Below are 23,948 nucleotides of genomic sequence, written 5' to 3'. Positions count from 1 at the left end.
CAGCCATGGTTTTAGTAAAATTTGGGAGAATCCACGTCATAACAACACAAGTGTCAAAATCTCCGGTGTTCATCTTTTGTCAAGGATTTCTCCTGTTTTTCCTTGTAAATATGTTTTTGAATTTATATTTTGAACGAATTTATAGAATTCACAATACTTAAAGTACACCTATATCTTATATTAAGTTCAAATTTAGCTTTAGAATTATACTCAGATAAGGTTAAGGTATTCCATGCTACGATTTTTCCAACTCAGCATTTGGTCAAACGTAAGTCTTATTTATTGACTTGCTAAGTTTAATCTGTGTACAGGTAATTGATAAACCATATTTATGCTTATACACACCATTCATGAATAAAAACGTAATTTTACAGTGAAGGGAAGATATTTTGAGGTTAACGTTTTGATAAGGATGGTCGTAAAATAGTTACCATTTGTTTGTAACCTATGTTTTATGAAAAAAATTAGTTCTTGCTATTAAATTGTTACTTTTAGGGATAAGAATATTTACCAGGCTATTTAGATTATACTATTTATCCTTACACTTTACCTCCTGAGGCCTCTGTATTGTAACTTATAATTTAGCATGACCACATCGTATACCTGTTATGGAGTCTTATTATAGTTACGGACGGGTAAAGCTTTCCTACTAAACAACAGCTTTTCCTATAGAATAAAGAGTTTTCTTTAAAAATGACATTTATTTTTTATAGTCTTTCCTTTCTAGGTATTGGTCCATAGGATCACTGACAGTGAGAGCCTTAGTAATGTCTTGTCTGTAATTGTTTCCTTCTCATTTTTTAGGCGTTCATAAGCCGTGTCCGCCATTGTACAAAACCTGCGTCCGTTGTTCTGTAAAACCTCTACACAATAACACCATCTAACCTAACCTTCGAGATTTGCCTTTACCTACTTGCCTAACGAGGGGCCGACCCCTTAGACTGTTGTATTCTTAGCTTACCCTGTGTTGCTTCGCAACCTGTTTCACTCATAGCAAGGGAGCGCAATCATATTTTGTAAAGGAAATCTATTTTTTACACTTGTCCCAGTGAACTACATTCACCTTATATTATATTTTATCAAAAACAAATAGAGCTGTACTTCTATTGCTTGAGGTCACTGACGTCGTAATCTGTGGACGTGTGGGTTGCATCATCATCATCTTTCAAAGGAAAAAATTTAATTTGTCTTTTTGCGGTGAATGAGATAGATGGACGCGTGTTCTGCAATACATTATATGCAAAGATACTTAAAATAACAAAAACATCTTCACAAGATAGTTTGGATCTTTCAAAATAATTTCCACGTTCCTTGGTAATCTTCCTTCAGCACGAACTATTTAAACAGCGCCAAAAAAAAACGGGATTTGCAATTGAGAGTTTATTTTCTATCATAAACATACTATATTTCACCAACTCTACACTTGGAGTAGATGCCAAATTAATCGCCGAGGAGTCCTGTCTTATTTAATTAAGATGTAAACTCCCTTTGTTAGGTTAAGTTCTTAACCCTCGCCAGCCTTGGGTTGTTGAAGTTATAGAAAAAATTGCTTTAATCAGGTCAAACTTCGTCACTCTTGGAGTTTTAACATTACCATCTTTACGTAATGGCGGCTAAGAACGGACATCTCCGACCCTCGCTTGATGCTCCTATTACCCTTTTTGAATTTTGTAAATATTGAATTTGATTGGATAAAGAAACTCCTTTTGGCTGTTTCCCGGGTTAAGCAGGATCTAATTGGGTCATTTCAAATTACCATGCCCGTCGGTTAGCTCAGTGTTCCGCCACTAAAGCGCTGCTGAATTGATCGAAATATCATCTACAATGAATTCTAGGAACTAGATGAGTGAGAAAGTGCGTGTCAGGGTATAGAGATCATTCTACATATTAATTTCTTGGCAATTTGAACGATTTTCAAAATTATTCTGTATCTCTTGACTAAATACTTACTCGCAGTATTAAGACCAATCTGAACAGTTTTTCTTCTATTCAAGTTTGCGATGAGTAAAAAATAAGGCCGTTCTGTCGTCATATATACACCCCTCTTATTACTTGTCACATCAATTTACTTTATGGGTAAAAGGTTTTTCTTGTTCTGAAATATATGAAGATAGTTTTACGATTTACAAAATTTTATAATTAGTGTTACCTTGCCAGGAGTGAAGCCGGTTGGAAAGTAAATACAGGGCTGACACTTAGTCTTAAGGTAAGCCACTTATACATCAGTTTAAGGGTGGGTCGCCGGGGTTGTCAGCCCACCCTGGTAGCAGGGGCGTTAACCCATAAGTAGGTGAGGATTCGGTTCCTAGGTTAGGTTAGGTGGCGAACTTTAGGTTGTGTTCTTGTTTGTTTCCCTTTAAAATTGTGCTTTTTCAGTCATAACTTGAAATTTTGCTCCCAGTTTGTCCCAACCAACTACAAAAGCTCTGTTTCCTTTATGAAATACAGTTCAGGGGTAAATTTTTATGCCAAATTTATAAATTTTAAATATTTAACTTAGCCGGTGAATATATAATAGCTGCTGCTCCAGCGGCTCGACAGAAAAACACACAAAAACTCGCGAGCGATCGCTATGAAGGTTGCGGGTGTGCCCACCAGCGCCAACTATCGGCCAGATACCGCATATGCATGTAAACAAGCCTCAATTCTTCTCTGTCGGCCTTAACGACAAGACGTATCATTACTCGCTGTATAACCTGGAGTTTTCTCAACAGACTTGGTGAAGTACTTCATTTTGGTTTGAGCTTTCGCAGTGCAGGTGTTTTTCCTCAACTTAAACTCTTGAACTCTTTTTTGGACAGATTTAATTGTTGATGACTTGGATTGTTTTTTGGACTTTCTTTGACTAATTCAAAATGGCTGACGCTTCTCAAACTCCTAGATTTCGTAAGTGTAATGCTAGGGATTGCAATAGGCGTCTTCCAAAGGCCTCTCTCGACCCACATACTGTGTGTTCTAATTGTCGGGGTAAAACCTGTCAATTAGGAGATCGGTGTGAGGAATGCGTGGGCCTTTCGGAATTCGATTGGCTCGAATATGACAAGTATTCTCGTAAGCTAGAGAGAGATAGGGTGAGGAGGAGTTCCTCTAGATCAGTAGATGTTTCCTCTCCCCATGCCCCTGAACCTAATCCTTCCCCTGTAGTGGTTGTGCCTGAACCCCCTACTGGCACTCAGGAACCATCAATGCGGGACATGTTACGTGCCATTCATGCTTTGGGTGAAAGAGTTGAGTCGTTAGCTACAGATCGTAATCAACTCATGGCTGACGTTACAGAGCTAAAGTGTCAGAGTGCCACAGCGGAAAATCGTGGGAAAGTGATTAGTGCACAAAGTGTTTTCAGTGTTGCGACCGAGGGTTCATCTGTTCGTGCCTGTCGTTCGCCTAGTCCGAGACCTCTTGCAAGCTCCCAAGCCCAGGGGAGAAGTAATGTCGTACGACTTATGGGTTCGAGAGGCCTTGATCAGCGAACAGACGTTCCCTCTATGGTAACAGGCGTGTCTCATCAAGACCGCCCCTACCATAAGACGAGAGAGACCATTTTCTCCTCGTCATCCGAAGGCTTTTCGCAGAAGAAACCGTGGAGCAAGGTTTCAAGGCCCTTGAAGCGAAAGTCGGTCCCTTCAGGACAGGTCCAGCGTCCTGGTTGTAGCCATTGGGACAGCTCTGACCCTTTGCAGTCATCGGAAGACTGCTCGCCGCCTAAGCAGCAACGTTACACAGGCTCAGAGAGTCTTGGTGTAGGCAAGGTTGTGCAGTCTCAGACGTTAACCCCGTCTTTTACCGCACCCATTCCCGTTGATCCTAAATGGGTTGTACTGCAAGACATGCAGATCAAGCTCGCCTCCCTTATGGAAGACTATTCTGCTGAAAAGGTTCACGATGATCCTCGCCGCTTAGCTAATCGAGATCCTGGCCTTCAGCCGCCAAAACGAGCCTTTGCTCGTCCTGTTGACGTTGGCGTTGCTAAGTCACGTCAGTCATGCTTTGTAGAGCCTCACTCGATGCAGTCACGTGTTGACTTTCAGCCGCATATGGACGTTCAGCCACTTCCTAATGCTCTTGTTGACGTTCAGGACGTTCGCCAACCAGCGGAGTTGACTTGTTTTGACGCTGAGCGTCAACCACCGCAGTCTAGAGTTGTTTTGACTGCTCAGTCTAGGCAGTCAAAACAGTCTCGAGTTGACGTCGAGCGTCCTCCCGCTCCTGTTGTTGTTGACAGTCAGGCTGTTAAGCAGTTACATGACGTAGCGTCCTGGACTGCTACTGATGCACCAGTGCGTGTGGACTCTGCGTGTCAAGCATTGCCAACCCCTTTGCTTGTTACTCAGCAGTTGTCGGATGAAGATCCTTCAGATGAGGACATTGCTGACCCTCATCATGATGATCATCCTTCGGATGTAGACGAACCTAGAACGGTTCCTCCTTCAATGGATTTTAAGAAAGTCATGTTAATTTTCAAGGAGCTTTTTCCCGATCACTTTGTTACCGTTGCTCCTCGTTCGCCACCGTCTGAGTTTGCTCTAGGCTTACCTGCTAACATGCCAGCCTTTACTAAGCTAGTGCTTTCTCGCTCTTCCAAGAGAGCTTTACGACTTTTAGGCGACTGGTTGGATACCAGGAGGAGTTTGGGGAAGACGGCCTTTGCCTTCCCTCCGTCAAAGCTCTCGTCTAGATCGAGCGTCTGGTATGCCACGGGAGAAGTTCTCGGCTTGGGAGTCCCTGCCTCTGCCCAGGGTGACTTCTCAAGCCTCGTAGACTCTCCCCGCCGCCTAGCCATGAGACGCTCAAAGATTAGTTGGTCCTCCTCGGACCTTGACCATCTGCTGAAAGGCGTATACAGGGCCTTTGAAGTTTTCAACTTCCTTGACTGGTCATTAGGAGCTTTAAGTAGGAAAATCTCGTCGGCTGATAGAGATGTTTCCTTACTGATAATGTCATGTATGGATAAAGCCTTCCGCGATGGTTCCAATGAGCTCGCCTCCTCTTTTACGTCGGGAGTCTTAAAGAAGCGAGAGTCCCTTTGCTCTTTTCTTTCGGCAGGAGTTACTCCCTGTCAGAGATCAGAACTGCTCTTTGCTCCCTTATCAACATCTTTGTTTCCGCAACAATTGGTTAAGGACATAGCTTCTTCGCTTGTGCAGAAGGACACCCATGACTTGATGGCGTCCTCTGCTCGCAAAGGGACTCCTTCTACATCCTTTGCTGTAAGACCCAGGATCGAGACTCCGGCTTCCAGATTTATCCCGCCCTTTCGTGGCAGAGCTCCCAGCAGGGGAAGTACTCGTGCCGAGGGAAAGAGAGGAAAGAAGAGAGGAGCCAAGTCCTCACGTGGCAGAGTCTGACTGCCCACAGCCTCAGACAGCGGTAGGAGCCAGATTGAAGAGCTTCTGGCAGGCCTGGGAGAAGAGGGGCGCAGACCAACAGTCTGTTCGGTTACTCAGAGAGGGGTACAAAATTCCATTTGTACGCAAACCTCCTTTAGTGACAACTCCCATCGAACTCTCTCCCAGGTACCGAGAGGAGTCAAAGAGACAAGCCCTAAACCTAGAAGTGTCTCTGTTGCTAGAGAAGGGAGCGGTGGTGAAAGTCTCGGACCTTCAATCACCGGTGTTTTACAACCGTCTCTTCCTAGTCCCAAAGAAGACAGGAGGTTGGAGACCGGTGCTAGACGTCAGTGCGCTCAACGTTTTTGTTACGAAAACAAAGTTCACTATGGAGACCACGAAGTCGGTCTTAGCAGCGGTCAGAAAGGGAGACTGGATGGTCTCTCTCGACCTACGAGATGCGTACTTCCACATTCCTATACACCCAGATTCCCAACCAATTCTGAGGTTTGTTTTCAGGAATGTGGTATACCAGTTTCGGGCCCTGTGCTTTGGCCTAAGTCCTGCTCCTCTCGTGTTTACGAGGCTCATGAGGAATGTGGCAAAATTCCTCCATTTATCGGGAATCCGAGCCTCCCTGTACTTGGACGACTGGCTTCTCAGGGCTTCGTCCAGTCATCGCTGTCTGCAGGATCTTCATTGGACGTTGGATCTGACCAAGGAATTGGGACTTTTGGTCAACCTAGAAAAGTCCCAGCTGATTCCATCCCAAACTATACTGTATTTAGGGATGGAGATTCGCAGTCCAGTTTTTCGGGCTTTTCCGTCTGCCACCCGAATAGATCAAGCCCTGCTCAAAGTCCAACTAATGTTGAAGAGAGAACGGTGCTCAGTCAGGAATTGGATGAGTCTAGTAGGAACTCTATCATCCCTGGAGCAGTTTGTCTCGCTAGGAAGACTACACCTTCGGCCTCTCCAGTTCCATCTAGCCTTTCACTGGAACAAGGACAAGACGTTAGAGACGGTCTCAATCCCGGTCTCCGAACCAGTAAAGGCATGCCTGAAATGGTGGAACAACAATATCAGTCTGAGAGAGGGACTTTCCCTAGCAGTTCAGAACCCAAACCACGTACTATTCTCAGACGCGTCGGATTTGGGTTGGGGTGCGACCCTGGACGGTCTCCTTCGAAACAAAGTGGTAGAGATCAACTCCGACAATACCACAGCCTTGGCGTACATCTCCAAGCAAGGAGGCACACACTCCCTCACGCTGTACGAGATCGCAAGGGACCTGCTCATTTGGTCAAGAGATCGAGGCATCTCCCTGTTAACGAGGTTTATCCAGGGCGACTTGAACGTCTTGGCAGACTGTCTCAGTCGGAGGGGTCTGGTAATTCCCACGGAATGGACCCTCCACAAGGACGTGTGCAAGAGTCTTTGGTCGACTTGGGGTCAACCCACCATAGACCTCTTTGCCACCTCGATGACCAAGAGACTTCCAATCTATTGCTCTCCAGTCCCAGACCCAGCAGCAATTCACATAGACGCATTTCTCCTAGATTGGTCTCATCTGGACTTATATGCATTCCCACCATTCAAGATTGTCAACAAGGTACTGCAGAAGTTCGCCTCTCACGAAGGGACAAGGTTGACGTTGGTTGCTCCCCTCTGGCCCGCGAGAGAGTGGTTCACCGAGGTACTTCGATGGCTGGTAGACTTTCCAAGAAGTCTTCCTCTAAGGGTAGATCTGTTACGTCAGCCCCACGTAAAGAATGTCCATCAAAGCCTCCCCGCTCTTCGTCTGACTGCCTTCAGACTATCGAAAGACTCTCAAGAGCTCGAGGCTTTTCGAAGGAGGCAGCCAGTGCGATTGCAAGAGCGAGGAGAGCTTCTACCATTAGAGTATACCAGTCGAAGTGGGAAGTCTTTAGAGACTGGTGCAAGTCAGCATCTGTGTCCTCGTCCAGTACCTCTGTAGCCCAAATCGCAGATTTTCTTTTACATCTGAGAAATGTTCGCTCCCTCTCAGCTCCCACGATTAAGGGCTACAGGAGCATGTTGGCTTCGGTCTTTCGGCATAGAGGCTTAGATCTTTCCAACAATAAAGATCTCCAAGATCTCCTTAAGTCTTTCGAGACCTCTAAGGAACGTCGTTTGGCAACTCCTGGATGGAACTTAGACGTGGTCCTAAGGTTCCTCATGTCAGACAGGTTTGAGCCATTACATTCAGCCTCCCTGAAGGATCTCACCCTCAAGACACTTTTCCTAGTGTGCTTGGCTTCGGCTAAAAGGGTCAGTGAATTTCATGCCTTCAGTAAGAACATCGGCTTTTCTACAGAAAAAGCCACTTGTTCACTTCAACTTGGTTTCCTGGCCAAAAATGAACTGCCTTCTCGTCCTTGGCCTAAATCTTTTGATATTCCTTGCTTATCAGAGATCGTAGGCAACGAACTGGAAAGAGTATTATGTCCTGTTAGAGCTCTTAAGTTCTATTTAGCTCGTACTAAGTCTTTACGAGGTAGATCTGAGGCATTATGGTGCTCAGTTAAGAAACCATCATTGCCTATGTCAAAGAATGCTTTGTCATATTTTATCAGATTTTTAATACGAGAAGCTCATTCTCACTTGAATGAGAAAGACCGATGTTTGCTTAAGGTTAAGACGCACGAAGTAAGAGCTATAGCAACCTCCGTGGCCTTCAAGCAAAATAGATCTCTGCAAAGTATTATGGACGCGACTTTTTGGAGAAGCAAGACAGTGTTCGCGTCATTTTACTTAAAAGATGTCCAGACTCTTTACGAGGACTGCTACACACTGGGTCCATTCGTTGCAGCGAGTGCAGTAGTGGGTGAGGGTTCTACCACTACATTACCCTAATTCCAATATCCTTTTTAATCTGTCTCTTGAAATGTTTTTAATATTGTTTTTTGGGTTGTACGGAAGGCTAAGAAGCCTTTCGCATCCTGGTTGATTTGGCGGGTGGTCAAAGTCATTTCTTGAGAGCGCCCAGATTAGGGGTTTGATGAGGTCCTGTTGTATGGGTTGCAGCCCTTGATACTTCAGCTCCTGGGAGTCTTTCAGCATCCTAAGAGGATCGCTGGGCTTCGTGAGGAAGACAGACTTACAAGGCAGAGTAATCGTCTAAGTCAACTTCCTTACCAGGTACCTATATATTTGGGTTTTGTTATATTATAACTGTCAAAAACTCTAAGCATATACGCTGTAAACTTAATTAACTCTGGTCTCTACCCACCACCTTGGGTGTGAATCAGCTATTATATATTCACCGGCTAAGTTAAATATTTAAAAATGCTATTTTAATTATAAAATAAATTTTTGAATATACTTACCCGGTGAATATATAAATTAAAGGCCCTCCCTTCCTCCCCAATAGAGACGCAGTGGGACGAGAAGAATTGAGGCTTGTTTACATGCATATGCGGTATCTGGCCGATAGTTGGCGCTGGTGGGCACACCCGCAACCTTCATAGCGATCGCTCGCGAGTTTTTGTGTGTTTTTCTGTCGAGCCGCTGGAGCAGCAGCTATTATATATTCACCGGGTAAGTATATTCAAAAATTTATTTTATAATTAAAATATCATTTTAAAAGTATGGGTATCTGACAATTACTGTATTGTTGTCAGAATCATTCTAAACACCTAAAGAAATGCACCAGGAACACATTTTTCCTTCAAAGGGGCTATTGGCATATTATGGAATTTTACCTTATTTTGATCTTATATTTGTCATCATTGCAAATTCACATTTACAAAGGGTCAAATGATATTGATTGTCTTGGAAAATGCACCATAAATGGGAAATATTTTATATATGATACCTGTACTTTAATTTCTTGCAAAGGCTGAGTTCGCCATAAGAAACTGTCGAGTGCTGGTTATGTTTCATTTTAATTAAAGGAATACTGTATAGGCTAAATGACAAAAATATGAATATACTGATAGAATTGCAAAGAGTACTTCTATACAAGTTAATTGTTGGTTTGCTTGGGTGATAATTTTTAACAAATTAAAACTTCTAAAAAATTCTTATGCTCCCGGTTCCTGGATGTTATTGCATACTTATACTTTATTTACTATCGATACATATTGTACATGCAATTCATTGCATTCAGTTTTACCTGAAATGTTAATGTAAGCCACCAATATGTTAGTCTTTTATGGTATCTTGCTTCACTGTGAATTCCCATTTGTAGTATGATCCCCAGTACCAGTAAGTTTTCCCTTAACATATTTTGATGCTTTGAACTTTTTGGACTTCTAAATGCAAAATGCCCGAAGAAAAATTCACATGTAAAAACGAAGTTTTCCCATAAGAGTTTTGAATGCTTTGAACTTTTGGGCTTCCAAATGCCAAATTTCCAAAAAAAAAATTCACACATGAAGGCAAATCACAGTCTACAACTTCTTGAACTGAATAAGGTATGGGAAATAGGTATAGCATAAGTAAATAGTTGGTTTATTTTGAATTTTTCAAAGGGATAAGACATTGTACAGTAGATCAGGTTAGGGAATGCAAGGGGTCAAAGGACCAAATCCACATGGTAAGTTTGCAAGGAGGATCCAGCTCCCTAAAACGGGGTTTACACGGACGAATGGTTCGTCGAACCCGGTTATCCCACTTGCTTGTCAAACGGTTCAAAGAGGTGGAGTCAGCCACAAATGCCTAAGGTTTGTGGACTATGAAGCCCCGCCCACTAAAGTCAGGCTAGAACAGACTTTTCTTTAAATTTGACGAACATGTTCGACAACCAAATACCCCGTTCACACGTTCAAACACTTGTCTGTCAAACCGCGTTTGACGAAGCGTTCGACCGTGTAAACCCACCTTAAGGAAGGTAAGGTGGGCGTAGTTGAAGTTAGGCTGCATCCTGGTATTTCTCTCATTTTGTATGTGCTTCCTCCAAAAATCCTAATTGCTCCTACACGAATACAAACCTGAGTCCTTTAATACTAGAATTGATTCGAGCGCTGCTGGAAATCTGCAGTTAAAACTTACAATGAAGGGTCGGCAATAGCCGATAGTTAGTGGCTGGCTGTGGAAAAGCTCCATCCCTTTTGCTGAAGTCACTTGATTTTCGCTGCTGACTCACACTGATGTGCTATTGGCGTTTGCTAATCCGGCTTTGTAAGACTTTGTCGGCATACATGTAGACCTGCCCGAAAGTGTTGGCAAAATGTTGCAATTTCATGAGCAGTATGGAGGTTAATCCTCATTCATTGTGCCCTTCGTGCAAGGGGATTTGCCCCATGGAATTCCCCTGTAAGGAGTGTAGTGAGTGTTCACCCTCCCAGTGGCAGGTGTATGGCAAGAGGCAGAAGAAGGTGAAGCAAGAGACATTCACCTTTGGCTCGTCCTTGAGCTTGAAGTCGGCGAGACCTATTCCTTCCAACCCTAGTCCTCTGTCCTCCAGTTATTTCCTCTCAGCCTCTTCAGCAGGCAAGTTGGGGATGAGTGGTGCCAATTTAACAGCAAGACAAATTTCGAGGACGGGAGTGACTTCTGTTTCCTCTATTGGAACAGAGGTTTCTCCCTTGCGAGGAGTTTTCTTTTCCAGATGTTCCTGTAGACTATGCTGTGTAACACCTGTGGATGTCCCTGGGGTTGCAGGGAACTCGCTCCTTATAGCGACTTGCTTTCACGCTTATTCCCTCTGCTGAGCTTAAGCCTTTACTTGACATTGACCTTGAGCCTGCTCTCAAGTTGCCTTGTGGGAAGGCCACTCCTAATGGACTCCACAAGGGTAACCCAGAGACCTCACTGGAGAGAGGAACGAGCTCTCTTTCTCTAAAGAGATCTTGCATTCATCTCCAGATGACGAGTGCACTCACCCTCACATAATTGTGGGGCTGTGCACGTCTTTCCCTTCTCTTACACACCCTCACAAGTAACATTTCTCCAAGTGCACTAAAGGGTTAGACCAACTAGACTGTTTCTTTTGAATGTAGTACCTCTAGCATACATTCACCCTCTTTGATTAACCCCGCCTCTCCAAATATTGTCTGTGGACAGCGTGTTCAATATTTGCGCACACTGAAGGAGATCCTTGTATCCAGCGCTTTTAACTTTAGCACGAAGTTTAACACTCACGATCCTATGGGTGTGCCTCTATCACAGTTAGCAATGGAGCACAATACTGGCACATTTAGACATAGTTTGGGTAAACCTAGGGTCTCTCCAACAACATGTGCAACTACTATATGATGTGCTCTCATTCCGTACTTAAGGTTAGCGTGCATGTTGAGACATACTCAATCGTAAAGATTTGCATGCACTTATATCTATGGTGTGCTCTCCCCTATAGATCTTTGGTCTCACATGCATAGGAGATCAATGTCTGCAGTGTGTATATCTTTTATAAAGAAATATGGGCTGTCCCCGATAGTTTGTTTTTAATTGATCCTTGGACAGCTCAGAGTGGTCTTTTCAATATCCTTGTGACAGGAGACTTCCCTCAGATCCAGAGTCTCCTGAAGTTGCTGGTTGCTCTGAAGGGACACTGAATTCTTGTTCGCCCTTTTCGAAGGAATCAAGGAAGGAGGAGAGCAAGTACTCAAAAATCAAAGCTTAAAAGATCGCCTGATTTGCCATGATTAATTTTTGGTTCCTAAACAAAATCAGTGGGATAGAATGATCTAAAAGGACTTGAGGATATCATTCCAATGCTTTTGCCTTTTATGCAAGCCAGCTGACATCAAAGTCCTTCTTTGTTCAAGATGAATGATAGAGAATTTGGAGGTGTTATGCATGAACAACCAAGTATGGTCTGTATACAAAAGTGACTTAGTAGTAGTTGTGTTTTTAGCCTTTTGAAGTATTTAAGGAAATCCTCAGCAGCTTTACTAATAAGTATACAGCTTTGCTGAGTAAAACAGCTGGGTGGTGTATAACATTTTAAAACTTTATTTTTTTACAACAAATTTCACTGTTACTTATAACTCATGGCCTGGTTGAACTGTACTCCAGTAATTTTGAAAATCTTGATGTGATTTAACCTTGGTTTTTTGTCTTTGCAGAGTTGTGACTTGATGAATCAACATGTTGACAAAATTTGAAACTAAAAGTGCAAGGGTTAAAGGACTCTCTTTTCATTCTAAACGACCATGGGTACTTGCAAGGTAGGTTTATTATTGGTGCTTGAACATGTTTTGTGCATAAAATGTAAATATCATTAAAGAACGGATGATAAGTGATGATAAACTTTGGTATTGAATGTAGTTTTAATGTCTTGGTATTACTTTTTCAGCTTGCACAGTGGTATCATTCAGCTATGGGATTATCGTATGTGTACCCTAGTCGATAAGTTTGATGAACACGAAGGGCCAGTACGTGCAGTATGCTTCCACCAACAACAGCCATTGTTCGTATCGGGAGGTGACGACTACAAAATCAAGGTATAGCATCTGTTTTTATGTAACTGTATTGAGGCAATGGTTCACATTCAGGCTTGTTATTTTTTACTCAGATACTAGACCACCATTAGCATGACTAATTTTTCGTACACAGAATTTAAATCATCATTCTTTAATGTACAGATGTGGTTTTGGCTCCATCGGTTATCTGTTTTAACCTGTAATTTTAGATATTTATTGGTAGTTCATTGTGTACGAGGGATGTTTGACTGTATTTCTGTTGCTGTTTATTCTTTTGAAAATTGGAAGGCGTGCTTGTCGAGGCCAAATTGAAGAGAAGGGTTGCTGCTCTCCTTTTGTCCGAAAATACGCTAGAGGCACATCTCCTGGTTGTGCTATCTCTTTATGGAGTTCCTGGAAGTGCCGTTGCTTTCAGCCTAGAAGCCACGTTTGAAGAACTTCAAGTTCTTCCTCCACTTCAGCCTTGGTTTCATCTCTTCCGGCACTGCTGGTCGGGATCTATAGGCTCTGTTCTTCCTTTCCCCTTTTTGTATGAAGAATCGTAGTAGACTCGTCGATAGGAGTTACATATGCGTAACTTCTACCATTTCTCTCTGTGGGAGAGTCGATGCTGCACCTAGAGTCCCTGTGACTCCCTTCATTGGAGAAGAAGAATGAGATGACCCCGAGAGAAGAGACAATGCAGAGGACACCTGAGAAAGCTCTGTTGTCTCCTCATACATTGCTTGTTAGGTTGGAAGGGCGTCTTACCCTTTTGGCAAGGGCCATAGAAGATCTAAAGTCTGTTTTGTAAGAGTTGCATTTGGGAGACTCCTTCTTTTTCTGTCCTAATGGGAGAGAGAATGCTGCTTCAGGAACTCCTTAACTCCCTTCAACGAGGAAGAAGAGAAGACAATAGCTTGTGTGCACGCTCTTACGGGATTACACACTTAACTTCGTGCATACACCCACGAGCTCTACAATGTTTGCACACACCCTTACCTGTTTGCACATGTTCTTCGGTACATGAGCCCCAGTGCTTGCTTGCTTCTCACTGCAGAGACCAGCAAGATCTTCCAATGTTTATGGGAAACATTATGTTGCTCCCTCCTGATTGCACGCATGTGTGCACAGACCTTTAAGTGCGCCCTGTCCTTTTTGGAAGACCGTGCACTAGGCACTCATCACAATCACAAGTTTGAGCTCTCCTCTTTTCTCGCTTTCACTAGTGAGCGTGCTCATTATGCCAAAATGCATCCCACATGTTTGCGCGTGCACTCTTACAGCAAACCGCTTTAACTCTATACTCGCCTCCTACGAGAGCATGTATTGGCCCTCTAGTAGGGCCAGAAGTTTGAGAGTTCTATGTTTGTCAGCAAACCCTAGACATATTTAAAGACGACTAGATTTCCTTGATTGAGATCTCACAGATACGTTCCTGGAACATACCCCAAATTTGACCCCTGCATGCTGAATCCACACGGAAACATTCTGGGAACGTAACAAACAGTGGATCCCTTCTCACCAGATTGCTATGCCTACACAATACTCATGAGCTGTTACTGCCTCCTGGAAGGAGTAGTCGAAGTCATAGAAGGATAAATCAGCCAATGTACGTACCACTCCAAGAACAGTATGTACTAAGTGTAATAGTACATACCAAGTTTGTACCCAACACAGTGTTGTCTCAGTATGGAGCTCCCACCAGTACGAGACTGAGCATTTTCTCCTTCATCATGAAGTATGGCAAGTTCTCTTCCTTTTCCTTTTCCTTTTCCAAAGAATTTATGAAGTCTTTTATGTAGACTACACCCTAGTTGTAAGAGCAAATAGGAAGCGAGACGTCGTTTTCCAGTCCTCACTGACAGCTCCTACTGAGACAGTCAATGACCAGACTGCATTGAAAACGGTGGTAACATTGCAAAGAATCTCCTTACAGACTGTTACTGCTCTGAAACTTAGACTGATTCCCCACAAGTTTTCCCAGAAGTGACAATTAGGAATTGGAACGGGAGGTCTTGATCTGATCCTAATACTTGATATATCACTGGGATGCCACGTTGTGCATGGGCGGCTGTCATTAAGGATCCTCACCAACATAGATAAGGCATTCAATTACCCTGTTCCATCCAATGGGTGAAATAATGCTGTACTATGTACCTGTACTGTCCCTTCCGGGAAGGGTAGGTCTCTGTACATTCTTGCCTCATTCAGCACATGGACAGGAGCTCACACACTTGCTAATGTGCTTGGTTCTCTCAAGAACGAGTACTGTACTGTACAAATATGCACAGTACTGAGTAGTATTATACTGTATATTATTTAGCAAAAGTTTATTAATGTTTGGATCTGGCTCATATAACATGATAGCAGGTTATAAGTACATAAGTAAATCTACATTTATCAAATAAGATGGTAAGAACAGAGTAAAGAAGAATGAGCTTTCCATTATAAGACTCGCATTATTGTTTGATAATTTGTAGAATTGTTATAATCTTATAAATTATATTGTTAACGAAAGGGGTAATTTTAAGACTTACTTCTAGTGTGTTTTCAGGTATGGAATTACAAGCTTCGGAGATGTCTCTTCACCCTCCTTGGCCATCTTGATTACATAAGAACAACTGAATTCCATCAGGTATGATTTGGCTGCGTACAGTATCTGTCTGGTATATTATAAGTTTAGAAAAAAAAATACTATTGTAGATAACTCTGTTTCTTTTGAAGTGTCATATTTTTAAAGAAAATATATCACAATACACAAGGTACAGTGAATGAAGGTAAACCTAATTGGAAATCAAAGCTTAGATAACTACAGCTATCATAAAGTCAGCATATTGGACTATTAAGTTGACATTATAGGAAGACAAGTTTTCGTTACAGTTTTGACCATTGGAAATGGAATAATTATATGTTGAGAATTGTGCATATAAGATGGCATATATACATAATTCTGCTCATATAACCTCAATATGATATATAAAATATCTTTAAACCATTTAATAGTACTGTACTTTGATTTGTTTTATTATAATTAATATTAAAGACGTTTTTACAGAAAATATTTGATGTACGGGAATGTACAGTACCTTGGTCTTTCTCATGTTTTTCTTGATGTGTACACAAAATGTATAGGATTTAGAGTAGATTTATTTTAGAAATACCTGTAGGTACTCGGTGAAAGCTTTTTTTCCCATCCTTACCATTGTGATATCCTTCACCCCATGTAGGAGTACCCATGGATCCTCTCTGCTTCTGATGACCAGACAATCCGAATTTGGAACTGGCAGAGTCGTTCCTGCGTGTCTATCTTGACAGGACACAACCATTACGTGATGTGTGCTCGTTTCCATCCAACGCAGGATCTGATTGTATCTGCTTCACTAGACTCAACAGTTCGCGTCTGGGATATCGCAGGTATTCCCGGCAAGCCAGGAGGTAGGCACTACTCGTTGGTACCCAGTGAACAAGGGGTGTGGGATTATCCCCTTCCATAGCTTGTGCTTGAAACATAGCTGAGTGTTTAGTCATAGCTAGTGAATTTATAAAATGTTGGGGTATGGCTATAACTAGTTGTACAAGCACTGTCTTCAAGTTCTTATTTATTGGCAGTTAAAAGCTGTAGCTATCCAAAGTAAAGGGCCTGGCTTCTGCTAAAGTAGTTCTTCGGGTATTTTCTTTTAATATACTATAGGATTATAATTTTTATCAAAATGAGTTGTTTTGATGAAGGAAACCCCTATATTTAGGATGTGCTGTGTAGTCTCCAATTACTGTAAAAGGCTAGAACAGGGAATCCAATATGACATAAATACCAAAAAAAAATAGTGTGACCCCTGCTCTAGGGCCAGTGTATCAGTGTGTAAAGCATGGACTTTGTGTGTATAAGAGACCCTCAAGTTCAGGCACTCCTGAACTTCACAAAGCACCTCCCATGTTGATATCGTCTTGCTATTGGTGGCACATCATCACCAAGGACTTCTACAACTGTTGTGGAGGTTCTTGGTGATGACATCACCAATAGCCAGATGGATTTATCATTGTAGGTGCCGTGACGAGTTCAATATGATGAACTCGAGGGTTTCTCTTGTACATTTTGAGTTTGTTCATTGAACTTTGAACTGACTCTAGAGCAGGGCAGAATGTTGCTTTGGTATTTGTCGCATTGGATTCCCTGTTGTAGGCTATTACGAGAAATTCCTTGGAGACCGCACAAAAGAATTATTACTATAATAGGCATCGGATACCTTATTTTGTGCCAGTATTTAATACAAAAGCAGATGTGGAGAGTAATTTCCACTACTGACTAGTCTTTGAATCACACTAAGGAATGTTGTTAATTACAATACAATACAGTACAGACGCTCCCCAACTTACGAACGAGTTACGTTCCGAACGATCGTTCGTAAGTTCAAACTGTTCGTAAGTTGCTTCAGTGCCATATTTTGTATTATAATTTATGTTTAAGGCATATACAGTACTGTATAAGTATATTGAAGGTTTATATAAGTATGTTTAAGTATGTTTAAGGCTTGTATAAGTAACCTGTATTGGTTTGTACTGAAAAAAACATTTAATAAAATGGAGAGAATACGTACAGTACTGTACTACGTATGTTAGAGAGAGAGAGAGAGAGAGAGAGGTTAGTTTACTGAATTGTTTTATTTCAATTTTGACCGACGGAATCATTCTTTGTAGAGTATACATCACGTATCTTGTGACGTCATGTATTTGGCGGAAGAGCGCTGACAAACCGAATGATTTCCTTTCATTATGTTGCCGAGTAATCTTATTACAGATTTCTCATAATCGAAACACCGAGTAACGATATCAAGTGTTTTAGTGGTCTGTATCATTAGTTATGAGATTAGTAGCCTTCAACTTACCGTAAAGTTAAGAAAAAAAAAAGTCTGATGTTATATTTCTTCTGGCGGAAGGCGAGAGGCAAATCAAGTGATTTTCTTCAGATCCGTTACTATTCCCATAATCGAAACATCGAATAAGGATATAAAGAATTTTTTAATATTTTCAAAGAAATATGAAGACTTAACTGCATTAAAAATCAAAATACGGAGAGAGAGAGAGAGAGAGAGAGAGAGAGAGAGAGGTGGGGGGTTGCGTATTCCGTTTATAACTAATAATAAGGTCTATCAACGAACTGTATGGAAAATGTGATACCCTATAATATATTAGCGCTGTTGTAATATTCACTATGAAGAGATTTCGAATATCAAGAAAATTATATAAATCAGTGTTATTCGTACTATATGTGCGCATAATCGTAATACTGCAGCGTCACCTTGAGATCAGCTGATCTCCCAACCAAAAGTAAATCAAAAGTAATTGTTGATTATTGAAATGCTCAAGAAATTAAAAAAAAAAATATGAACGTGCTTTAATAAACCACAATTAAACACAATAATGTCTAATGAAATATGAAGGCTTAATATTGAACGAAAAATTGAATACTGTATGAAGCTTTAGAATTAACTACCCGTATGCGATTGACAGAGCGAGCACACACACACACACACAGAAAGAGCTACAATGATTTCGCATGATACCTAATAATAAGAACTGTAGGGAAACTGATTTTCTGTAACATATTGGCGCTGATGTAATATTCATCTTGAAGATATTTCTAATATGTTAAGAAATAAAAAAAAAAAATGCCAAAAGTCTGATGACGTTATATTTCTTCTGACGGAAGGCGAGAGGCAAATCAAGTGGTTTTCTTCCGATCCGTTACTATTCCCTTAATTGAAACATCGAATAAGGATATAAAATTTTTTTTAATAATTTTCAAAGAAATGTGAAGATTTAACTGCATTAAAAATCAAAATACGGAGAGAGAGAGAGAGAGAGAGAGAGAGAGAGAGAGAGAGAGAGAGAGAGAGAGAGAGAGAGAGAGAGAGAGAATTTAACTTGAAATGAAATCTACGGATGTTTACGAACATGTTTGGACTTCCTTCAATTTGTGTTCGTATGTACCGTTGTTCGTAACTCGAATGTTCGTAAGTAGGGGAGCATCTGTATAGTAAAAATTTGAAAGTTGCTGATAACGGTCCAGACAAATCTTAACTTGTAAAATCAGAATTACAGTAGGTCGTATATGTTTGCAAAGTACTAAATGTTTGGGTATAATACTGGAGTTTTTAGCAGTACATATACTTCTTGCATCCACAATCTAACCTTAGATTAATTTAGAATCTTCCACTATATTTTATATTGTTCCTTGCTTTAAAAAAAGTCATTTTATTGCTATTGCCTATGTGGTGGATTGGTGCTGACAGGCTTTGTCGACCCCATTGGTGGGTCATATGGCCGAATTCCCGTGAATGAATTTAAATTTTTCTTGGGAGGAGTCAACACACGAAGTAATTACATACTTAGACAACTTAATTTTCTTATGCTGTATACAGTAATTATTTTTATACCACAAAGTACGCATTATTTTTATTAGTGTGAGTAGAACCATGCCATTTGAAATGGTGGTGATGTATGATAGGCTCAAGTTAGAAAGTCCACTGCTAAGGGATGTTACATTGCTTCCCAAAGATCAGAACAAAATTATATTAATATGTATACAGTACTTAATATAAGGTTCAATAGTGAGATACAGACCCTTCGCTGGGTAAGAGCATATCTAAACATAAAGTTTATTGCTCACGACACTTGTTGCTGCGTACACCAAAAATATTGATTGTTGTAATTTATGATACCTTTATAGTGATTATCATTTCTATATTATCTGCTACAGAATATTGGATGATAATTACTGTCTAAGCTGAAATTAATTTTTCCTTTGTTCTCTATAATATTCATTGAAAAGTAATTTTACTTTCTATAATCATCTGATGTGATATAATCTGGGTTCAAGTTTTGTTACATGAAGGGATAATAGAAATGTAGGGGTGTTAGAAGAGGCAAGGTTAAGTGTTGATATATGGATTGCTACCGCTGTGTTATTGGTTGGCTTAGTGGCAATCCGTGTCACCAGGTGACCAAAAAGATAGTAAATAGTAAGGTACTGCATTGTCTAATGTGATTGGGTGGATGTTTGTCCTGTTCAGTGGGTGTTAGCATCTGTGGTAAATTTGACAAGTGCTTTTCTGTTGGACTATGTTGAATATTTGGCAGTTTACGGGCTGCCCAACGGCAAGAGCCCGTGCCTTACACAAGGCAAGGCAATCTTTACAGACAGTTCCTCTGTAGGTAATATTGAATATTTGGCTGTTCCTCGGTAGGTGGAATATCCTGTTTGATACTTGCCAAATTATGTGGTTTATTAATGTTGTTGGTTTCCATTTTTCAAGAAAATTCTTTACCAATTTTACTACATATCCCATTACCCACTCCTATAGGTGTATGCCACCATTTCTGACTTTTTTTGATGCTTCTAGACATTAAGGATCTGGTTTAAGATGTCAACCGATGATGCAGTAGCAGCATTCAATAATTTCCCCTTACCCCTACTGGACCTTTCCTCATCTACTTCCTTTTTGTATCCACTTTGTAACAATTCTCTGTGCCCAGGAAAAATTTCAACAGTTTATGGATATTTGAAGTAATACTTGAAAATTCTCGATAAACGTCATGAAAATACTAAAAAGTACCATGATTCATAACCCAATTATTGAAAACTTTATAATGATTCATCGCTTGAGGAAAAAATGAATATGAAAATAAAAATGCGGAAAGTAAGTGTTCATTGCAACTTTATAACAGGTTTCCAATGATACATAACCAAGGACCTCTTTCGCAAAGTTTTTTATTCATAATTTGTATGGACAAATAAAAAACCTTTTATTATGATAGTGATAACAATTTGGTCAGCAACCTTTATAGAATTGAATTCCCACAAGTTTTAATAAAGAACAGTGACTATAAACTTGATTGTAGATAAAAGATTCATAAAAATCAAGCCATATGAGCAAAGCTGGACGGACATAGCTTTGCACCATTGCTTACATACAATTACATACTGTTGAAGGAAGCTTACAATAATATTTTTTAGACTGTTCATGTTAACCCTTTTACCCTCAGTGGATGTACTGGTACGTTTCACAAAACTCACCCCTTTACCCCCGTGGACGTACTGGTACGTCCTTGCAAAAAACGGCTATTTACATTTATTTTTTTTTGCATATTTTTTAAAACCTTATGAGAAACTTCAGGCATTTTCCAAAGACTGTTAGAGCAATTTAAAAAATATATATTACAAAATGTGCTTGAAAAAAAAAGCCCCTGGCAGTTAAGGGTTGGAAAGTTCCAAATAGCCTGGGGGTAAAAGGGTTAAACTGACAGTGGAAAATATCAGATAGGCAAAATATATCCTGTTACTATACATGCGACATTTTGGATTTCATCATGACAAGGATTAGACTGAATGTGAAGTAGCTTATGAAAGCTATCTGAAATGGAAATCTCCCTAAAAGTTATAAATGGGTATTAGGATGGGAAGAGACATCTAGAGCAGTTTGAAAAGTATTGAAAACTATACTCAATTTTTTTTAATGAGGCACATTTGCACCGACTCGCAGCGGTGCCCTTTTAGCTTGGAAAAATTTCCTGCTATCTGATTGGTTAGAATGATCTTGTCCAACCAATCAGCAATCAGGAAACTGTTCTGAGCTAAAAGGGGCACCCCTGCGAGTCGGTGTAAATCTGCCTCACTAAAAAGAATTGATTATAGTGCGAAAAGGAAAGAACGTTAAGAGGTTTCATTGTCTTTTTGATAGGTGATTCTGCTTTGTCTTTGACTTTTCAATACGGTAATTGAATTCGGTAGGAATTGATATTTTCTCATCACATCCTGATTTTGTTGTGAAGTTAAGCGCATTCAAGACCTAACCCTCAAAAGAAAAACATTAAGTATCCAATTGGTTTTGATTTAAATAAGAGGTAGTTATTGCATGAATTATAACATCATATCATTATTAGATTTGAGATTGAGTTTACTTTGAGAATATCCTGCTGTACCATGGAAATGCGATGGTAACAAGTGATTTTTAAGACCAAGCTGATAATATTTCTTTTATAGTAATTAAATTCTAGAAGTACAATATTATTTTCAGAAAATTTAATTGTAGTTCACTGTAGAAATTTGTTATTGATTGAGAGTATTTGGTCAAAAACAGTTCAGGTGGAAAAATGACTCAAAATCACTTTAAATTACTATGTAAATTAACTGGAAGTTGGAGTTAGTAACTTGAATTTTAAGGATAATCATAAGTCCACATCAAGGAATAAAACAATGTGAAATTGAATCTTGGTTTAAAAATTCATAGTACCGTAAAATACACATTTGATTAAATGTGCTTCAACAGTTTTAACTTTGTCATATTGTATAAAGGGCCAAAGAAAACATGCCTCTATAACGTCACTATAAGGTTCTTAATATGTTACGTGAGAATACAGTACTGTATACCGGTAATTAGAAATCTGGCTTAAAACAAATTTTCTACCAATACATTTAGATTTTTGTCAAGGCACCTCCCATTTCATTAAACTGCTATGCATGAATATACTCCATCTACAGAACAGCTATTTGTTTTGGATACAAACTTCACATTGTTTTGAAATTAATGCCTTGTGCATGAGAGAGATAGATTTTTTAATTTATTCAAATTGGAATTTTCACAAGGTTACCCGGCAGTACTGGTAGCTTACAATTCCTTAACAACTTACACTTGTCGTATGAATCATTTGAATAAGTGAGCATATAGAAAAAAGTTATCACCATCATGATGCTAGATAACCATAAGACCATCTCTCATACATTTTTGAATTTTTATTCATTGACTACTGTGTTTGGAAACCCATCATTGGCAATTTAATAACATTGAATTTAGAAATTATTGATAAACTCCACTGAAAATGATTGCTTCAGTAATCACCGCATACCATATAAAGATGTCACATGTTTCTTTATTACAGTTTATCATAGTTTTCTTCTTATTCAGCAGTCATTAGACTCAATCGGAGGAATAATTTACTTTGAAACAAATTTTTTAGTGTTTAATTCAGTATATATAGTTAATTATTTTGTCCCGTCATCCCTACCTTTACTGTCTTAGATATCTTTTGTGAAGATATTTTTACATTTTCAAAGGTGACTTTATAATTTATTCCTGGCTGTGGTAAACCCTCAAAACTATGTGGCTCTGGCGTTGGTTAATAGCATAGTCCTTTCTAGGTTTTAAAGCCTTGTATAAGTGATAGTTATTTTATGGCCTTTAATTTTCCAATATTGGAAGTGTATATGCAAAACAGAGTTCATCGGGCTTACATTTTCCTGTGCCAATGAAAATTTAAACTTTTTAAAGAAGTAATGAGGTGAGTAAATGCATCAGGGTTTTATTATATATTTAGTAAAGATTTTATCAATTTTCTTTATGCAATCCTTAACTTAATTTTTACCATATGCAACTTGAAGCTCGTTTTCTCTAGGATTAGAGGTACTGGAATCCGTTCATGTGAAATTTTATTTTAGTTTGCTTAAGGGGTTACTTTTCTTTTTTTCATTTGATTTTAGATACCACAGCAATAAAGAGTTATTCTTGTAATTGACATCAATATTTAATTTCTTGAAATGGCAAGAAAAGGATTTTTAAAGAATTAATTTAAGTCGATAGATTTTTTTTCTCCACACTCGGTTTTTTATTCAATTTAGGTGAATGGTTTATTCGGTGTGAGGGCTATAATTGGTTCTTTTCCGTAATTAACATTTTTTTCACTTTCAGTAGCATTGGTTTTGGTGGGAATTAGTGAATTAGGAATGACCATATATTATATGGTGTTACGGAACGGTGGTGCGAATAGTATCACCTCCCCCAATATAAAGAGCACTTAGGTAGTATGCCAAAATAATTTGGTATGCTTTGTTAGTAATATTTAGGATAATAATCCATCATGAAAAACTGCATAGCATTTACAAGCCCGATATTTTTGTTACTTTCTCTTATTGACTTAAATTAAGCTTCCACAGACCAGCATGACGAGGTCTTCTACCATTGGTTTAATTCTGGGTACCAACGTGAGTAGTGGTACTGCTTCCTAGCTATTGTTTTGTTTCTCTTATAGTTTTTTGGGCTTTTTGCTTTCTCTATTACTTTGTATTCACAATTTATGAACTTTTGTCCAAGTTTTTTGTGAAACATTAATAACCTGTGGCTTTTCCGTTGTTTATTAACCTCTGGTTGTTTTGTGTTGTCTGCATTTATCTAATTTTTATTAACCTCTGATTTCG

The 23,948-nt window shown here is 39.8% G+C and overlaps 1 protein-coding gene across 2 annotated transcripts in view; it reads left to right on the top strand.

Annotated features, from left to right (window-relative positions):
• Window positions 1-23,948, top strand: part of alphaCOP (coatomer subunit alpha) — a 60,023-nt gene continuing 36,075 nt past the window's right edge. The window contains exons 1-5 of one of the 2 annotated variants that reach the window (XM_068372304.1): window positions 1-104; window positions 12,362-12,463; window positions 12,592-12,739; window positions 15,255-15,335; window positions 15,928-16,114. In XM_068372304.1, the coding sequence (XP_068228405.1) occupies window positions 12,384-12,463; window positions 12,592-12,739; window positions 15,255-15,335; window positions 15,928-16,114 (496 nt within the window). In that variant the 5' untranslated portion in view covers window positions 1-104; window positions 12,362-12,383. Of the gene's footprint in view, window positions 105-12,361; window positions 12,464-12,591; window positions 12,740-15,254; window positions 15,336-15,927; window positions 16,136-23,948 lie in introns of both variants that reach the window. The other variant, XM_068372303.1, reaches the window with a different exon arrangement.

Source organism: Palaemon carinicauda, chromosome 4, assembly GCF_036898095.1.
Source record: "Palaemon carinicauda isolate YSFRI2023 chromosome 4, ASM3689809v2, whole genome shotgun sequence".
Classification (NCBI taxonomy): domain Eukaryota; kingdom Metazoa; phylum Arthropoda; class Malacostraca; order Decapoda; family Palaemonidae; genus Palaemon; species Palaemon carinicauda.
This window is presented reverse-complemented; position numbering and strand designations above follow the sequence as displayed.